Source organism: Odontesthes bonariensis, chromosome 1 (genome assembly GCF_027942865.1).
Source record: "Odontesthes bonariensis isolate fOdoBon6 chromosome 1, fOdoBon6.hap1, whole genome shotgun sequence".
Lineage (NCBI taxonomy): Eukaryota > Metazoa > Chordata > Actinopteri > Atheriniformes > Atherinopsidae > Odontesthes > Odontesthes bonariensis.
Window position 1 is genome coordinate 18,255,250 of NC_134506.1, and position 17,277 is coordinate 18,272,526.

The 17,277-nt window shown below is 41.8% G+C and overlaps 2 protein-coding genes across 2 annotated transcripts; both read right to left on the reverse strand.

Moving 5' to 3' along the window:
- Positions 1-79: 79 nt before the first annotated feature.
- On the reverse strand, positions 80-7,144 carry grtp1a (growth hormone regulated TBC protein 1a). Its single transcript, XM_075448805.1, has 8 exons — positions 6,487-7,144; positions 4,905-5,056; positions 4,655-4,813; positions 3,748-3,872; positions 2,557-2,653; positions 2,032-2,204; positions 953-1,138; positions 80-811 (listed from the first exon to the last, which is right to left on the reverse strand). Exons 1-8 carry the CDS (start codon positions 6,558-6,560, stop codon positions 719-721), a joined length of 1,059 nt encoding a protein of 352 aa, XP_075304920.1. The 5' UTR covers positions 6,561-7,144; the 3' UTR covers positions 80-718.
- Positions 7,145-11,884: 4,740 nt separating this feature from the next.
- Positions 11,885-17,201, reverse strand: adprhl1 (ADP-ribosylhydrolase like 1). Its single transcript, XM_075448922.1, has 7 exons — positions 16,616-17,201; positions 15,217-15,381; positions 14,984-15,109; positions 13,558-13,698; positions 13,262-13,389; positions 13,011-13,143; positions 11,885-12,917 (listed from the first exon to the last, which is right to left on the reverse strand). Exons 1-7 carry the CDS (start codon positions 16,827-16,829, stop codon positions 12,748-12,750), a joined length of 1,077 nt encoding a protein of 358 aa, XP_075305037.1. The 5' UTR covers positions 16,830-17,201; the 3' UTR covers positions 11,885-12,747.
- Positions 17,202-17,277: the final 76 nt, after the last annotated feature.

Genomic DNA, 17,277 nt, shown 5'->3' on the forward strand with positions numbered 1-17,277 from the left:
TGCTTTCAAAAGTTGTGTGACATGTGTCCATAACTGTTTCCATGTAGAACATTACACAAAAAACTCAGAGCTGGAATCGTTGTGTCAAGGATGATCTATTATCAGTGAAACAAAAACAGAACAAACTAGACTGAACACATTAGAGACTGAGCAGGTGTTTAGGTTATACTTGTATTGCTTCACCATAGTGCAGCTGGATATCTGCAAAACCTAAACACAACTAATAGCTTTGTGTGTTAGTTACTGATCTGTCTGGAATAGAAATCACAGTGAAATAACTGTAAAACATGTTGGATTAGCACAGCATGCCATGCCAGCATCGAAAATTGGAGTATTCAAGACTGAGAAAATGATGTGAAATGCAACAGACATTTCTCCTTGGCCGTGCTTACAGTGTGCAACACATCATGTCTCACCTGGCAACTTTCTGACTTCTGAAATTCTGGACTAAAGTGCATATTTCCACATTCTAAAGTATAAACCACATTATTTTCAAGCAGAATCATCAGCTCATACTGCACCTTATTAAGAATAAACTCTTACAATCACAAACACTTAAGCTGCATGATTGTCACCAGATATCGTTTAAGACAAGTTTACAGTGTAGTAGTCACAGTGGCTCAGGTAAAGAGAAGAAAAACAAACAAATGGTGCGAAGAAGCTGCTGGGTGCTCGCCCCTCTGGAATGTGTTTAGAGAAACAGCTGCTACAGTGAAGGTCAGGATTCCTCTGCAATGATTCGAGCTCGACATGTCGCTCGCAGCTTAGTCAGGGTTGCCGTGGAGAGGCTTCCTGGTTGAGTGAAGATGTTCTAAGAAGATAAAGAAACACCAGAATGACTGGACAAAAGGAATGAAAATCATGACTGACGTGTTTGTTTTTAAACTGACCGACCTTTCCTGTGAAATTACTCAACGAGCAACAAGGGGACACGTTCCTCCGTCTTACATACCTGCATGAAGGTGTGGCACTCGTCAACAAATGGTCCGTGGGTGATCTGTTTGAAGCTTTGACAGACGTCAGGCAGCGATCGGGCCTGCTCAATCAGAGCCTGGTTGTGGTGGATCAGCGTCAAAGCTACTCGGAACAGGATTTTTGAACCTTCATAGAAGAGACCATCCCAAATCCGCAGAACTGTCTGCAGACAAAAATGGCAACAAAGATTTAAACGTCACCAGCAATGACGTGTGCAGCACATTACTTTTAACCTTAAAGGGATAGTTCGCCTCTTGACATGAAGCTGTATGACATCCCATATTAGCAATAGCAATATGCGTCCGTCCAGAAAAAGTCAGACCTTACATCGCTTGGCGCTATTTTTGCCTCCCTTCATATCAATGCGTTCAGCCACCTGCCGATAGCCGCACCTGTTTTGGTGTTTACTGCTCGGTTTACACAGCCCGTAGTGATACGAAGGGAGAGAGAAATAGCGCCAAGCGATTGAGGTCTGACTTTTTCTGGACGGACGATTTTGTGATGCGAATGTATTACTCTTTTGAACGCATATTGCTATTGCTAATATGGGATGTCATACAGCTTCATGTCAAAAGAAGCGAACTATCCCTTTAATCTTCAGTTCGAAACAGCTGCAGAACGAAAAACTTCTGCAGCTAAAATAACTTTCCTTACACTTCAGCTTCTTTTACCATTTACCAAAGAACATGCAGTCATTACATCAGTGTTGGATCATCAGTTTAGGGAAATCAGTAAGGAGTCATGTCCTTGTTGGCTACAGTTTCTGTGCAGATTAAATCCTGGCGGCATAGTGTGAACATCTGCAGGGGTTACACCTCAATAGAAAAGACTGTGTGTTTGGTGAGCAAACACTCTTACCAGAGACACAGCAACAGTATGCTGTATGAGGAAAAAGGAAGTATTGAACAGGTGACATGGCTTTTATTCTCTGAGGGATCTCCCAGAGCTCTCACACCGATGCTGAGCTACACTAAATCTTTGTAACGATTTAAAATGAAAGAGACATTAATGAACCACAGAGAGTGCTTGCTTCCTTCCTGGTTAAACTACACTCACCTCTACTGGCAAGACGTCTATGTAGAGACAGATGAACCACCGGGACACTACGAGGGTCCACATGACGTTTTGGTCCACCATGACTTGCCACACTCGAGGGATTTTCATTTTAACCAGCTCCCCCAAAACCTCCTGGTCCATTTTCAGGCCCAGCATGGATGGACTGTAGTAGTCTGTAACCACACAAGCTTCTAGTTACACACTCCTCTAATTAAATTAAATGCAAACAGATAGACAAATTACTTGCTTGTAATACAAATAGTTCAGACGCAGTTCAAATTAGACAATTTTAGATAAAAAAAGTCCATCATTGAACACAAAACCTATTGCTGCCACCACCAGATTATTATTCAGACTCACACATTTGTAATATGTTGAGAACGAGCAACAGATGCAAACATGTGGATCTTAAGCTACGAACAGTTCAAGACCAAGTGACGCCAACAGTATTATTCGTATCCCAGAGCACTGACACACACGTCTATCACAAGAGCAGAACAATGGTAAGTTCATGTAGACACACACCTGGTAGAATTCTACCGAGTAGTGCGTCCATCAGCCAGAAGGATTTCTCTTCATCTTTAGTGATGATAAGTAGATACCCAGCAATGAAGTTCATCCCCTGAAGTAAATGAGACGCTCAGGTTAAACACCATTCTTGTTCCCTGTTTGAGCAGGTTTATGACACTGTAGGGCTCCCATTTAGACCTTAGGTGACATTTTAAAAAGTGTTTGAAAACCTGAGAGCTTTCCAGTAACTTGGCAGAATTGTCGACACTCACTTTCTCAGCCTTTGAAGAAATGATAAACTAAGAGGTTCAATCACAGCTAAAACAAAACATTTTGTTATAATTAACAATTATAATTCATAAATTAAAGTCTCCAGCTCTAAAAGAGACACAGAGATGTATCATCTGTTGTTGATGGATTAAAGCACCGAGCACTCCTTATAAACTGGACCCGATTTAAGGAAATAAAAGCACATCCAAGCTGAAACAGACTACCAGAGTATCATGAATGAATGGCTTCCATTTAAACTCTGTAATAATAAATAACCATTAGTCCAGCCTTGTTTGAATTGCAAACCACGCCGCATACTTTAGTGAATGAAATTTGCCTTTGAAATACTAATAACTGACACAGGAACATACTGAGCTGGCACTGACAGCCTTCCTATGGACATACAAAGAAGTTACTGATAAAGCTGGATGAACATTAGGGAGGCCTGTAGCGCTCAACTGTGCTGTAACTCAGGAGGATATATCCAACCAGACATTTTACACATCGTATGCATGTATATTTTTATCTTCACATTGCCCAATTTATTTATTTTCACAGATTTGAAGATTCATTTTTGTTCCCAAATCTTAAAAAAAATATATATATAATGGACTGGAGGCTTTGTGCATTTCAGTCATGCAAAAAAAAAAAAAAAAAAAAAAAAAACTGTCACTATATATATATATATATATATATATATATATACACACACATATAAATAAATATCTATATATATATATTATAAAAAGAAAACTAGATAAATGAGATTTTTTTTTCTTTTATAAAAAAATAAATACCTACATTAAAAAACAACGACACTAAAACCATTAAATAAATAGTCAAATTAACACTTTTCTACTCAAGTTTACTTGATTAAGGGTGAGTTGTTGTGCAAAAGTCCACTTTTAGGTTAGATTTTGAAAGCGTATTTGTTACCTGACAGTAGCCCACACTTAGATTGTGGTGACCATAAGCCAGCAGCACATTGTACAGCGCTTTCTGCAGTGATGGGTTGGATGTCCTGCGGAACTGGACGTTGTCTGGAAATGTTCTGTTCAAGTCTGAAAGAAACCGAAAAAAGAGACTAATCAAACTTCCTGCAAGTTATTGTGTGCGCACCTTCAATGGTGAGTACAAGAGAAGCAGCAGGAAACAGATATTACTCTCACAGCTTTCACTTTAAACTTTAAATTAAGTATCTGAGTATTTTACTCTGCAAGGAATTCAGAGAGCGTGAGGAGAAGATTTTCTCCTCTGATGGAAAAAAAAAGAAAAAAAGAAAGTTAACCATTTGGGCAGAGCTCCAATCACCACATGTGGTAAACAACGGGCAGTGTTCATCACCTGGTTAATATCATCCCTGAGGTGAAGGCTGTAGCAGCAACAGGGGAACCGATAGGAGCAGGGGCAGGGAGAAGCGATGTGTTCAGGGAAGGATAAACTGAGCTAAATACTTGGAGGACCATCTGCATACGATGACCTGAGACTACGGTGACATTCACATATCTGCACGACTAAGACTCAAGGCATACAGCCAAAAACAATGCTGGGGCTGCTTTGAGATAAGTCAGAGGCTTGTGAGCGTGAGACAATCTGTGGCAAAAAAAATAAGATAAACTGCCCAAATCTGTGTGCATGGAGGTTATGAAGGCATACCCCAGAGGACTTAAAGCAGCAATTACTGCCAATGTGAGTTAAAATCATATGATGGAGGTCAAGTTCAGCTTTTAAAAGATGGAAGATTATAGGAACGGTCTGTTCTGTCAGGTTGATTTGGTGTGTTCCAGGACTTTCAGGAGCTCTGAGTGAAGGGTGAATGAGAAATTGTGAGAAACAGCCTGACCTGTTCTGATGGTCTCCACAAGTTTGGGGTCATGTTGGGCTGCCAGCAGAGACTGGTAGTGTCCTGGGTTCTTCTCTAGCTGGTCCTGAGCCCCGCTGGCTGCCATCCAGATCAGGGCCCGGTGCTCATTGGGAATCCCCTTGCGTACATAACGCTTCACTAAATGAGAGGGGTAAGTTTATGCTTAGCTGAGTTATGATTTATGCACTCATTCTATGAGGATACTGGAGTATTCAGAGATAGCACTCACATTTTACACTCTTTTGCACCTTGCTTTTACCCTTCAGTAGTTTGGACCACTTGATGGCTCGTCGGGTGAGCACAACCAGATACTCAGACATGAGCTCCTCATAAGACTCATAATCAAAGTCCTCTGAGCGCTCAAAGCCGTATGGATCCACTCTGCGCCAATAAATAAATAAATTATTCGTTGCTTTCAAGAAACACAAAGTGCTGTACACCTTAAACTGAACACATTTCAACTAAATCAGCAGAACTGATCTCAGCATTGTGTTTTATTCGCTTCCACTAGTGTGCTGGTGTGTTATTTATATCCCAGACAAGACAACTAGAGTGGATAACGCCATTATGCTACAAAAAGACTACCAGTAATTACTTGTTTACAATGCAATCTTTTCTCAGTATGTGCATCAACATTTCCTAGATGAAAAAGATGTGGGTGTAGATGCCTCGGCCTAATGCCTTAGGTAACACTTTAATCTCCTTGCAGCTTAACCCTTCCACAAAAGCAAAGTCAGTCCTGAGGAGCTAATGCACGCATACACCAGCAATGTAGCAGTCCAGTACATGTGTTCTGAACCTGTTCAAGCACCACTAACTTTGCAGCACCAAACCATTTCACTGTGTTGTGTACTACACACGCACTTCAAATATTGGGGGAAAATAAAGTTATCATTATACAAAGGTTGTGTTTCACATCTGAGGTTGTCCTTGTTGCCAAAACAGAAGCGAAGGTAAACATTAGATGTTCTTCTGTGAGGTTTATCAATGTGATATCAGACCAAGAGTTGGTTTGTGCTATTACTGTGTCTCACCTCTGCTTTGAAACAAACAAACAAACAAACAAAAAGTTTAAATGCTTTAGCTTTTCCTACATGAACACGTGGGAATCACCTGCATCCTATTAGCTGCAATTTTTTTCTGCACATCTCCCAACAGTCTCAACAAAAAGTAGACATTGTAATCTTCTCGATAGTCGAGTTTAAAAGACCACATTACTGTTAATAAAACTTGTTAAACATAGTGGTAAGTACCTTAATCCCAGGAAAACGTTTTTATCTGCAACAGAGTGCCATTAAAAGCGTATTTCGCTGTGCAATTACAACAATAAACCCAGATTTTGACTAAAACTGTCTACAAATTAGCACCCGTGTCTTGGAAAAAAAGCTAAATAAGGGAGCCGCTTTATACCTTCATACAAAAAAAATAGGCTACTAAAGTACTTCAGCACGACACGTTCAAAATATCTAGAGTAAAACAGTCACACTGTAAACCAGACAACTGCATGCAGTGAATTTGAAGAACACGCTTACTGTGCAGTCATTTATCACTTAAAAACTTTTTTTCTATATTAGAAACGGTTATTAAAACTTTAGCTTTGAGCTAACGTTAAATGAGCTAACGACTGGAGTAACGGTCGAAACTAATTAGTTTTAACACTGTTTTCAGCTTCCACAACATGAGTACGGCGAGTATCTACCTCTTGTTTTACTACGCAGGTAAGCAACTCGTAAAACCACGGGCTTCCCGCATCGATAAGACGCAGTTTTTAACGTTTTCAACGTGGCGAATGAACTGTTAACCAGCATTACCTGTCCACTCTGCCTCTAGCTTTACTGTCGGCGAGGGAGTGAGTCCCGTTGTTCGACTTGTTCTTCTTCTCCATAGCCTCTTCTGCTCCAGTGATATCCTGAAAAGTTCACTTAGAATCCCAGCATGTATAACCAGCGCGATTTTCTCCAAAAAGGTTCACAGTTTACAACAAGCATGACATCAAATGTTGAGGTTTAAGTAAGTTCACTTTCTCCAGGTTTACGTGCGAAGGAGACACTAAAGGACGCTGCTCTTTCCAGGGATTAACACGCTATTCTCGAAAAGGGAAAACGGGTAAGGCATTCTTGTGTTTTCCTCCAGCTCAATGAGTAGTTTTCAGAGGATTCCTGTTATATTTTATCGACCCGTCGATGGCCAAGCAAACCGTGTGAAGAGATTTGAGTTTGCCTCACATTTTATCGCCATCCGCAGGCACCTGCTGCTGCTTGGCTCCTCGTAGCGCAACTAACTTGCCCGATGAGCTAATGAACTTCAAACAACGACTAGGATAACGCTGCCTAACGTGTTGTAGCCTACTCCTGTTGGTTAATCCCTTATTTTCCCCCGTGTTGTCCGGTTTTACCCCATGGAAGATTTTGGACGCGTGACGTTTGCCCCGGGACAAGATCTACTGCTGCTTTCAGGTGATTCCCGTAAAAGTCGTACCCCGGAGTTTGGTGGTTTAAGTTGATTTATGGTGCATTCATGGGGCTTTGAAAAGAAAAGAAAAGCAGACTACCTGAATACAAAAAAAAAAAAAAAAAAAAAACAGATTGACGGTTCAAACAGTGTTATGATGGAAATCTGCATGATTTTAACTAAATAATAATGATAAATATCCTCAGACTTAGAAATCACTTTTAACAGAAAACATGCACTTTCTCAGGTTGTAAAGAGTTATTGTTTCTCATCTTCATTACTTTTGGCAGTATCTTTATTATTGATGAACAATTTAGCAACCATTCTTTTACACACAGGAGTTTTTGCCACGTAAGAAACTATTTCAAAACAATCCAGCACATCACTTTATTCTTAACTGTCAACGCAGGCACAGACAGGTTTCCACATATAATTCCACGGGTGCTGGTGTGTCCAATAACACTTAAATGCAACAAAGATGGTAAATAGACGCCCTCTCCTGCACAGCCACGTAGCAGAGGTAAATACAGCCACCTGTAAAACTGAACTTCTTCCCAGGCAGCACAAGTCATCTACAATATACCTGCAATCAAATGTGCCGTGCTACATGGCTGAATCATGGCTACCACAGACCTCTGAAGACCATGGGAAGTTCTCAGTTATGACAACAAATAAGGGCAAGGGTTTATAGCAACACATGGAATAACTTTAAAACATTAAAGTAACTGTCACTACACAGCTTTACCTTGGAGGAAATTTTGACTCGGTGAGCTAATTAAATCATTTAAAAGAAAATCTGTGTTATTTCAAAGCTTTCTCGAAGTTAGAGGAGAAAACCCTGCTCAGTCACCAGACATAAATTTGATTATACGTTGAGAGAATCTGGAGCACAGCTTCTCAGCGCTGTCATCAAAACACTCGGTTACTTTTGTATAAATCCTGGCTGAACTGTTGCAAAGTGACACCAAGATTGTTCTGGAGGCTTGATATGGCACTTGTTAGAGAAGCTGAATTGTTTTCCTCGTGTCATACAGGAACTAGTTCTGACTGAATTTGAATAACAAATACAACAACAGTGACCAGTAGTTTGAATTATGTGACTCGGGGTTCAAAATGATCAGAAGTAAAATTGTGTGCTGACATGGAAACACGGCAGCCACAAAGAATATCACCACCCCGCCTTAATCAAATTTCTTTAATCTCTGAGCACCTCTGACCCAGTCACGGGAAAAATGTAGGTTTCAGTCTTGTATCCTCTTGTGAAAATACCAGAGTAAGTCCAAATACAGACTCATTTTCTTCTGCAGCGGTGTCGTCCTGCCAGTGGGTAGGGTTATCGGATCAGTGACTTGGATGAACATCCAACTACTGACATATTTGGCACTGCTGTGTGACCATTCATCTCCTGTGAACAAGCCTCACTCTGTCCCTTTTCAAACACAGCCGAGTTGTGTGTAAGTATTTGTGCCACACGCGAGCAGCGACTAAAAAGTAAAAACAAGCAGAGAAATGAGTTGATTCGGCGTTTGATTGTTTACATGGAAGCACGAAAAACATGAGTGCAATTTTTTTTGCATCCTATCCGACAAACAGCCTTGTAGCCAACCGTGTTACTCTGTGGCTTTAAAGGATCAAATGGGCAGCATCAAGGCTGTGCTGTTTTAGTTTTGATGAGTGAAAACTAAAGGACAAAATAAGAAAAATAGAAAAGAACGTAAATCAGTTGACAGTAGCTGACACGTTTCAACTTTGTTAACAAATGAGTCTAAATGTCGTCAATGACTTCTTTCTTTTTGCATTTACCCTTCCATGAATCTCTATGAAAATGTATCTGTATCTTTCAAAGGACTGCAGGACTTCATGATCACACGCTCAGCTTTAAATGCAAATTACATATTGAACTGACGCTTAGTCGTAACACTGCCTTGTTGTTGTTAAAGAAAATAAGACTTCTGAAAGTAGCAAAATTTTGACATAGAAGGACAAAAGGAAAAGAGTGCTGGACGAGCATCCGCTTAGAAAGTAAAGGTGTCAGTAAATCGTACGATTTTGGGTTTATATGTTTGCTTGACTGAAGGATCCCCGTAACAGATTGTTGTGTACTTTGGTCTCTGTTTTTTGACGTTGTCTCTTTCAGGTTGAAACTGGGGTAATGTAACCGCAGAGATCGCACTGTCTTCAGACGCAGCCTCTGCCATCCTAGTATCTGTCGTTGCCAGTATTTTAACGTCATCTTTCCCTCTTTCCGTGTTCTCCGTGTCTTTTTCTTGCGGTTCACCTTTTGCTGATTCGTCTCTTGTTATTGTATGGTTGCCGGTCTTGTGAGAAAAATTTGCCGTCGTCTTTGCCGCAGTGCTAGGAGCAGTCGTAGAAGGATGAAATTGCGACAGCAGATTTGTAGTCAGAAGAGTTAAAGTTTCCGGGTGTGGTGCTGATCGACAGGAGGAATTATTCTGCTCAGTATCGTGTTTATCATGGAATCTGTAAACATGTGGGATGACGTACTTGGGCAGCTCTCTCTGAACAGTCATAGCTCTTGGCAGATTTATGTCTCCGCTGGCCATAGTTTCACTACATGTGTCTGTAGAGAAGGCCTCGGTTGTTGCTTTGGCATTGCAGTTAGCTATCACTGTAAACACTTCACCTGCAGCTGACTCACTGGAAGAGAATTGTGGGTTTTCTCGAGGACTTTCTGTGGGTTTACTGAGTATTTTGTTCAAGATTTGGGCTTCAGGCTTATTTCCCTTCAGATACTGCTCAGGAGACGAGTCTACACACGAGCACCACACAGGAGAGCAGGTCATGATGGTGGCCACATGCCAGTTTAGAGGGAGTTGTTCCTGCAGATAAAGCCTGTAAGGTTGTGGGAATGACCACTCGGTCACAGATGTTAACGAGAAAAGCTCCAGACAGCCAAATTTGACCTTTTGTGGAACAAACTCGGTTTCATCAACTGTAGGCTGAATTTCCCTGAATACTGTTGACCCCAAATCCTTAAGATCGCTGTCATTAGCTTGACCCTTCATATGTTTTAATGAACTGTAAAGCTCCTTATGTGGGGGCTGGTCGTCCCGTTGTTCATTTGTAATTTGATTTCCTTTTAACTTCTGCACAGAGGATTTCCTTTTTGTCAGCTTTGGTGGGTTTTGTTTGTGGACAGTTGGGTCTACCACATCTTGTTGCTTTCTTTCAAGACAAGTGACCTTCTCTTTCATATTTGATGGAACCTTGACTTTTTCAGGAGACCTTTCTTCTAAACAATTGAAGTCACTTCCCTTACATACAGTAGCAGTGGTCTCAAACTTCTCCATTAAGGAAGATAAGAGGATCCCTCTTCCAATTAGTCTTGGTTTGATTGGCTGTTTCTTCGTTATTTTCAGTCCCTGTTCATTTCGCTCAGCCATGGCAAACTTGGCCACTATATCCTTCACTTTGCATTGTCTCTTAAGTCCTTGTCTTTTGGCTCGATCCTTCATACGCACGTCATGTTCACTGTCTTGGTTGTGGTTATTATGACATGGCATCCCCCTGCTGCTGGACAGAGTTCCAACTTCCCTCTGATGGGTGATAGGTGGTTTGGGCGAGGACCTCAAGAATTTAGATTGGAGGAGCGTGAATGTGGTAATGCGCTTGGATATTAAGTCTCCTGCTCTTTGGTCTCCTTTGAATTTGTTTTCCTGTGGATTCAACCGGCTCTTTTCGGAAACAGAGCTAGTGGCAGCAGTTTTTGCCTGGGACACGTTTTCCGCCTCGAGGCGACGAACCCCTATGCAGCTTATCTGAAACGGAGTCTGTTTCACAGACGTTACACGTTGCTGATCGAAACGATCTGTGTTTCTTGTGTCGTCTTGTCTTACAGTACGGGACCCTGCCATTTGCAGGTTTCTGTTCGAAGAGCTCTTGGGCAGATCCTGTATTAGGTACTGGAGGAGACTCTCAAGAACCCCTCGGAGGACTGGACGGCATTTGGGATCTCTAACCAACTTCCTCAACGTACTGGCATCAGGGCTGATCCCGGTTTTCCGAGAATCTGGTCTACAGAGAATAGAGGACAGTCAAAACTTAATCCCTGCAGGTATTTCTTTTTTTCTGTCTTGAAACTGATTTTTTTATTTGGTCAACTTTCACAAGGAGCAGTTTTTAATCAGGTCATCTTCAGAGAAATTGTCTTCATTAAGCCATTCGAACTAAGGCTACGGCTACACGGAAACGAAACAAGGTTTTTTTTTAAAACGGGTACGAAAATTCTTGCAACCACATGGCAACGCTGCTGTAAAGACTCAGGTCCAGACGAAAACGGATGAAAACAATGAAACGATGCAGTACACACGCCATGCTGTGAGACAATAGAGAAGTCTCACAGCGTCAACGTTTGACTGACGCAAAAACATTTTCGCTGTAATAATGGAAACGAAACGACCTCGTTTTCAAACTTTCCCACTCTGGAACCCGTTCTCAAAAACTATCGTTTTGGGGTAGTGGGGACGCCGGCTCCGTGTGGCCGCGACAGCGAAACGATAAGAAAAAGTATCGTTTACAGTGAAAAACGTTTTCGTGTAGCCGCAGCCTAAATATTCCATTAGTCATTTTAACCCTGCAGCAAAAGTTAGGAGATGTTCAGACTTGAAGCAAATCAAATGTTATTGATAATTAGTTCAGGGGGCTGTAGAAGGGAGCTGTAGAAGGGAGCTGTTAATTTCGAAGATATTCTTTCAAATTACTGTTGTAGATAAGAGTAAGAAACACAGGCACTTAAGGTTGGAGAAATGTATATCTCAGCCCATTTTTATTTTCCATGTTATGGTGCTCTGACAGTGCAGTACACTTTATGTGACATAAGCATCACAGTGCAAATGATAATTATAGTTTTACAACTCATCATTCATAAGAGTTCAAATCATTTTAACCACATCCATGTGCATAGATAAGCTAAAGACTGACTGGTTGAAACCAGATTGAAAGGGTTTGCCTTTATTTTACAGCTTAGATTTGGGTATGTTTTTAGATAAATGCAGATCAGATGTGCTGAAGCTCATGTTCAAACCTTATAATTCACCAGTCTTTGTTTATACCTCTCCAGACATTGCTTGCACAAAATGTAAGGAGATTTTAATTAACTAGATACTCCGTGTACTCAGTGTTAATATAAGTTAGTTTTAGAGAAGGTAAAGTTATCAACTTATCCTCAGATTATTAAGAGCAGACATTTTCAAGTTACTAAATGTTATATAGGTCCAGACATTTCCTTTTCCCCACAGCTCTGTCATTTAAAAGCAATAGAGATGTTTCATTGTAGCAGTCTTTATGTCATAGTCATATTTTGCATCCTCTGCCATAAATGTAGAACTGTATAATAAAATGATGACAGACGAATGATGTTACTTAGTTCCACACCTCTAATGAAAGGTGATTTTTACCTTTTAAAATTCATGACAGATCTGTGGATAGCGGACAGAAAAATCAAGGCCAGCAAGGCAAAGAGGGGTGAGGAGGGGACAGGAAGCCACCTGAGACTCTACAGGGACAAGGGGGTAGTGTCGGGCACAGGGAGGCAGTTTTAGCATCATGTTCAGTTCAGTTCCTCTGACAGCCTGTAGAGTTCAGGTCACTGAAGATCTAGATTACTTGTCTGTGCATTTCTCTGCAAATGCTGCCTTGTACAGCGCCTCTGCCAGCTCCTCCAGGCGCTCTCTTTTGTCCAAATCCTGGTAAAGGCTTTGGGGAACCTGGCTCAGGCCGTGCATGAGGCCATAAAGACAGCCTGCAATCAGGCCTGTGGCTTCACTCTCACCTAAAAAAACAAACAAAAAAAACAGATATTAAACATATTTACAAAGTCACAAAGAGCATGACATACATCTTGCAGATCCAGTATAGCTCTCACCTCCATGAAACATAGCTCGTTTACAAAGTTCAGCCCAGTCACTCCCTGCTGCCAGAAGAGCATCATAGGCTATCATGGGAGCATCATGACCTCTCCGGCCTGCACGACCCTCGGAGCTCCAACGCTTATACAGCTGTTTGGACAAAAAAACAAAAACAAACAAACAAAAAAAAAACAGATACGCCCCATGCCTCTTAGTGAGTGGAATCTTTTCGCACGGAAATATTTGTAAAAAGCTTAAAGCAACTTACCTTATCCGTCTCCTCAGCATCACAGTGATCAGGGAATGAAGGTTTGTTCTGCCCCTCCTTGTCAATGACTCGCTCTTCAAGGTAAAACTGCCACTTAGCCTCAAAATAGAACCAGTTTTCCTGATACTCTGCACACACATTCCTGGCATCAGTTGATTCATACTCTCAGACATGTATGTACAAGCCAGACTTGCAGTTACAATACTGCGTAGATTTATATTACTCTTTTACTTATCAGCTGGCTCACTTGGCCTAGCTGTAAAATGATGTTAGCATTGACAGAAATTCACACCAACCTGCCATGTGCCGAATAGTCTTCCTGCAGTACTCTTCAGCACGATGGATGACCTTCATGAGTTCACGGCCCCAAGTCACAAGAGGTTTTCCCTGGATTGCATAGGATGCAAACAGTGCCGTTGTCAGGGAGCCAAGGAAGCCTAAGACCAAGAGTAACACCACAAATGACTTTGCTGATTTTGTCTGTTGACAGCTGAGACCTGCTAATTCAGTCATATTAACACACACACACACACATTAGGTCTTGGGGGGTGGTAGCATTGAGTGGTATCTGATGGGCGGGGCTCTTTGGGTACGTAGGCTGCCCGGAGAGCCGCGCTCCTAGTTCTACAAGGTTACCTGCCCCTCAATTTTAAATGCTCACTATTAAAAAATATGGAAGAGCCAGAGGGGCGAGGGGAGGGGTTTTATTATTTTTTACTATTTTTATTATTATTATTTTTCCTTATCTGATTTATGGGGGTGACCGCTGGGATAGGCTCCAGCTCCCCCCACGACCCGACCGACGGAATCAGCGGGTATAGAAAATGGGTGGATGGATGGATGATTTATGGGGTCTGGGACTTGCTCTTCCTCTGGCCTGCTTGTGCTGTTCCTGATTGGGGGGGGGGGGGGGGGGGGGGGGCATTGCCTCTGGGGGCCCTCTCGGCCTGCTTCTGATTGGGGGGGGTTGTGGATTGTGGCCCTATACACTTATACACTCATAATTAAGCACGGTTATCATGTGGGACCTGTGCCGTCTGTATTGCATGTTCATGCGCACACACACACACACTCACACATTCATTAGCCCAGTAGCATGCTCGCTAAGCAGTTGTTGCGTTGTCCTGTGGTTTGATGTCATCTGTATCCACAGTTGTGTTATATGTGATTGCTGCAATTTGTGCTTTTTTTTTGTTTGTTTGTGTGTTTGTTCTCTGCTTGTCTGCTTCCAGGTGCTCCTGGTGGCTCTGAGGCTGGATTCCCCACAAAGGCCGTGGATTGTCTTCTGTTTTGTTTTTACAGGTGTAGCAGTTGGTTGTCTGTTTTTTCATTGTTTTCTCTGATTGTTTCTTCCTATTTCTGTTCTGTTTCTTTTTCTTTGCTCTCCCTCTTTCCCTGTCCCCCGATCCAGTTCGGCAATATTACATGTTAAGTATTGTAACAAAAATAAATAAAAAAGCAGCTGATGGGCATCAAGGGGAGAGTTACATTAAGAAAGCTTCCCTTTGCAAAGCAAATGTGTTTGCCATAAACGGTATTCAGATTGCAATTCTGCTGCCATAATGCTGGACAGGACAAGGAGTAGAAAGAAAATAATAATAATAATATTAACTTAGTGTTCTTTGATGTTAACTACTAGCTGAGACTCTATCATTTTGCCTGCACAATAGTTAGCCTGTCAATGCTGGGTTTCTTATTTTTAGAAACTATCGACATCATCACCTGTTGGGTGGTTGTGGGTCATTCTGCCAATCTCAATGCTGACCTCCACCAGGTTTTCAAGTCTCTCAGGCTGCCAGTATCTCATACCCACACACATGGCTTTGGCTGCTGCCCCAAACCCAGACCCTGCACATAAACACAGTTACACACATCCAGATCCATGTTTGACTGTAGTTATGTCAGGTGCATAAAAAACCAAAACATTTATTTATTTATTTTCTTCTCCCAGTGACCTTTTTCATTGAAAGGTGTATGCCAGGCGAGCAGGAAGTTGTGAGGTTTGAGTTGAGCACAGCCCTCCACTGTGGCAGGATCAGGGGTTCTGCCCTGGAGAGACACCATGGCTTCAACATAGAGACGCACCAACTCTCGGTACAGGTCCTCCAGACACCAGTAATCTGAACACACATACACACACACACAGTGTTTGAGAGTGATTCGTGACTGGCATGCAAAGCAAGATCAGTGGTGCTGTGATGAGCTAAGTTTAGCCTCAGCCTGCCAGACCACAGATTAGGAGCAGAATGCCTGAGGTTCAATTGGAGTCACTTCCTGATAGTGTGAGTTGTCTATACACAATTTATTTACGTGTACTGTTTGTGCAGGAGCGAGATTCTGTGGCGACAAACAATACCTCAAAGTTAGTTTTCCAGGACTTTAACTGGCTTTGAATATATTTCAGTTTCTGTTACAGACAGGGATATTGTCAGTGTGTCTTTATAGTGAATGATAATAACTGGGCTACTAGAGAGATATTTTAACTGTGTAGAATGCTTGTTCTTGGAGTCACATACTTTACTGCCTTCTACATGATAACATGTGTTTTTCCCATCATGAAATTCTTTGTAATGGTAAGAATAATGACAAGACAAATGCCAACATGCCCAACATGAATTACGCTCTACACATTGTTTTTTTGGCTAGCAGGTGGGCTTGTGTGTGTTCCACCATATATGTGGGCAATGGTATGCTGGATTGTAGCTAAATAGGGCTTCCTAATCTTAAAAAATGTTATCTACATATTTTGCTGGGACCCCAACATTAGGTTTGAGCCTCATCCACAGTCAAACATGATACCAGCAGATTATGGGGAGGTCTGACTTGCTATTGTTCAGTAAAGCAGAGCTGAGGATCAGATTTTCCAAAGCATACTATTTTGGACTCTTCTGCCCTGGCAACTCACAGAGGGGCTTTGAGGTGGCATTTAAATCAAGGATTCAATCATTTTGTAGAAAGATTTCTCCGAGGCTTTGTTCTTTTCTTTGACGTCCTGTTGCAGAGATGGATAATGGTATGTGAGCGGGTTTAGTCGTTCAGCTTTGGTCTGCTTCTGTGTTATCAGCAGTTTCCACTGACTTTGTAGAAGAAGGTATTTATAGGATTAAAGGCCTGATGAACTGGTTTGATATGTCTGTAGTTTTTGGACATATTAGGTTATATATTAGGTCCATACTTTTTTTTTTTAACAAAAAAAGACAGTTTTTGTTTTTTATCTGAAGTTAAATTCCAATTTAAAGTGATGTTAGGATAAATTGGAATTTACCCTTGCCAAGGAATTCAACTCCCTAATCTGCTTTTTATACAATCTTAAATCCTCCATGTCAGGCTTCTTTACATCAATCGCTGACATACCTGTTATGAGTGCTTCTGCTGTGGTCATGTGCATCAGCACCGCATCACTCAGAGGCCAATTATCAGGGTCCAGTCTCAGGGCCCCCAGTCCTCCCAAAGACGCCAGTTCCTCTTGGATCTTCTTGCCTGATATGCAGCTCTCCCAGCGGCCCTTCCTGTAGCCCAAAGCATCGCCAACAGCACCTAGAACCATGGCTGCTTTGAATTTCTCCATAATGCTGGTTGACTGAACCAGCTCGTCACAAGAAAAAGATTTTCAGCCAAATTAAGTCGGATTTAAGTTGCTCCTGAAATAAACAACGCTCTCCACTCTTTTAGGTCTTTCTTTACCACCTCAACAGATGCACAGAGGCAGCGCTTTGAAGACAAAGGAAATGTTTTTTTCCCCAAAACATCCTGAAGAACTTCAGCCTTTCCCGCTCTCGCTGTTATGCTAAAAGTTTGATTTTCCCTATCTCACATCACAGTTGTGCCACTCGTCCATCCTCAGAGCTCGCCTCCAGTTTCTTACACACAAACGTTAAGAGCCAACAGTGGACAAACGCACACACCAACACAAAAGCACTGCATTATCAGCCTCAGCTTCTTTATGATGGGCGGCAGTGAGTTAAGCTGTCATCAGGAGTCTCCTAAAAAGGCAATCCCTATGGTCCCACAGCCTA

Coding starts and splice junctions, on each gene's coding strand:
- adprhl1 (XM_075448922.1), bottom strand. CDS start 16,829: ATGGAGAAATTCAAAGCAGCCATGGTTCTAGGTGCTGTTGGCGATGCT. Junction 15,382..16,615: donor AGCAGAAGCACTCATAACAG/GTATGTCAGCGA, acceptor ATGTGTGTTCAG/ATTACTGGTGTCTGGAGGAC. Junction 13,390..13,557: donor GACTATTCGGCACATGGCAG/GTTGGTGTGAAT, acceptor ATGTGTGTGCAG/AGTATCAGGAAAACTGGTTC.
- grtp1a (XM_075448805.1), bottom strand. CDS start 6,560: ATGGAGAAGAAGAACAAGTCGAACAACGGGACTCACTCCCTCGCCGAC. Junction 3,873..4,654: donor TGTGGAGACCATCAGAACAG/GTCAGGCTGTTT, acceptor GGTTTCTTTCAG/ACTTGAACAGAACATTTCCA. Junction 1,139..2,031: donor TAGACGTCTTGCCAGTAGAG/GTGAGTGTAGTT, acceptor TTTTGTCTGCAG/ACAGTTCTGCGGATTTGGGA.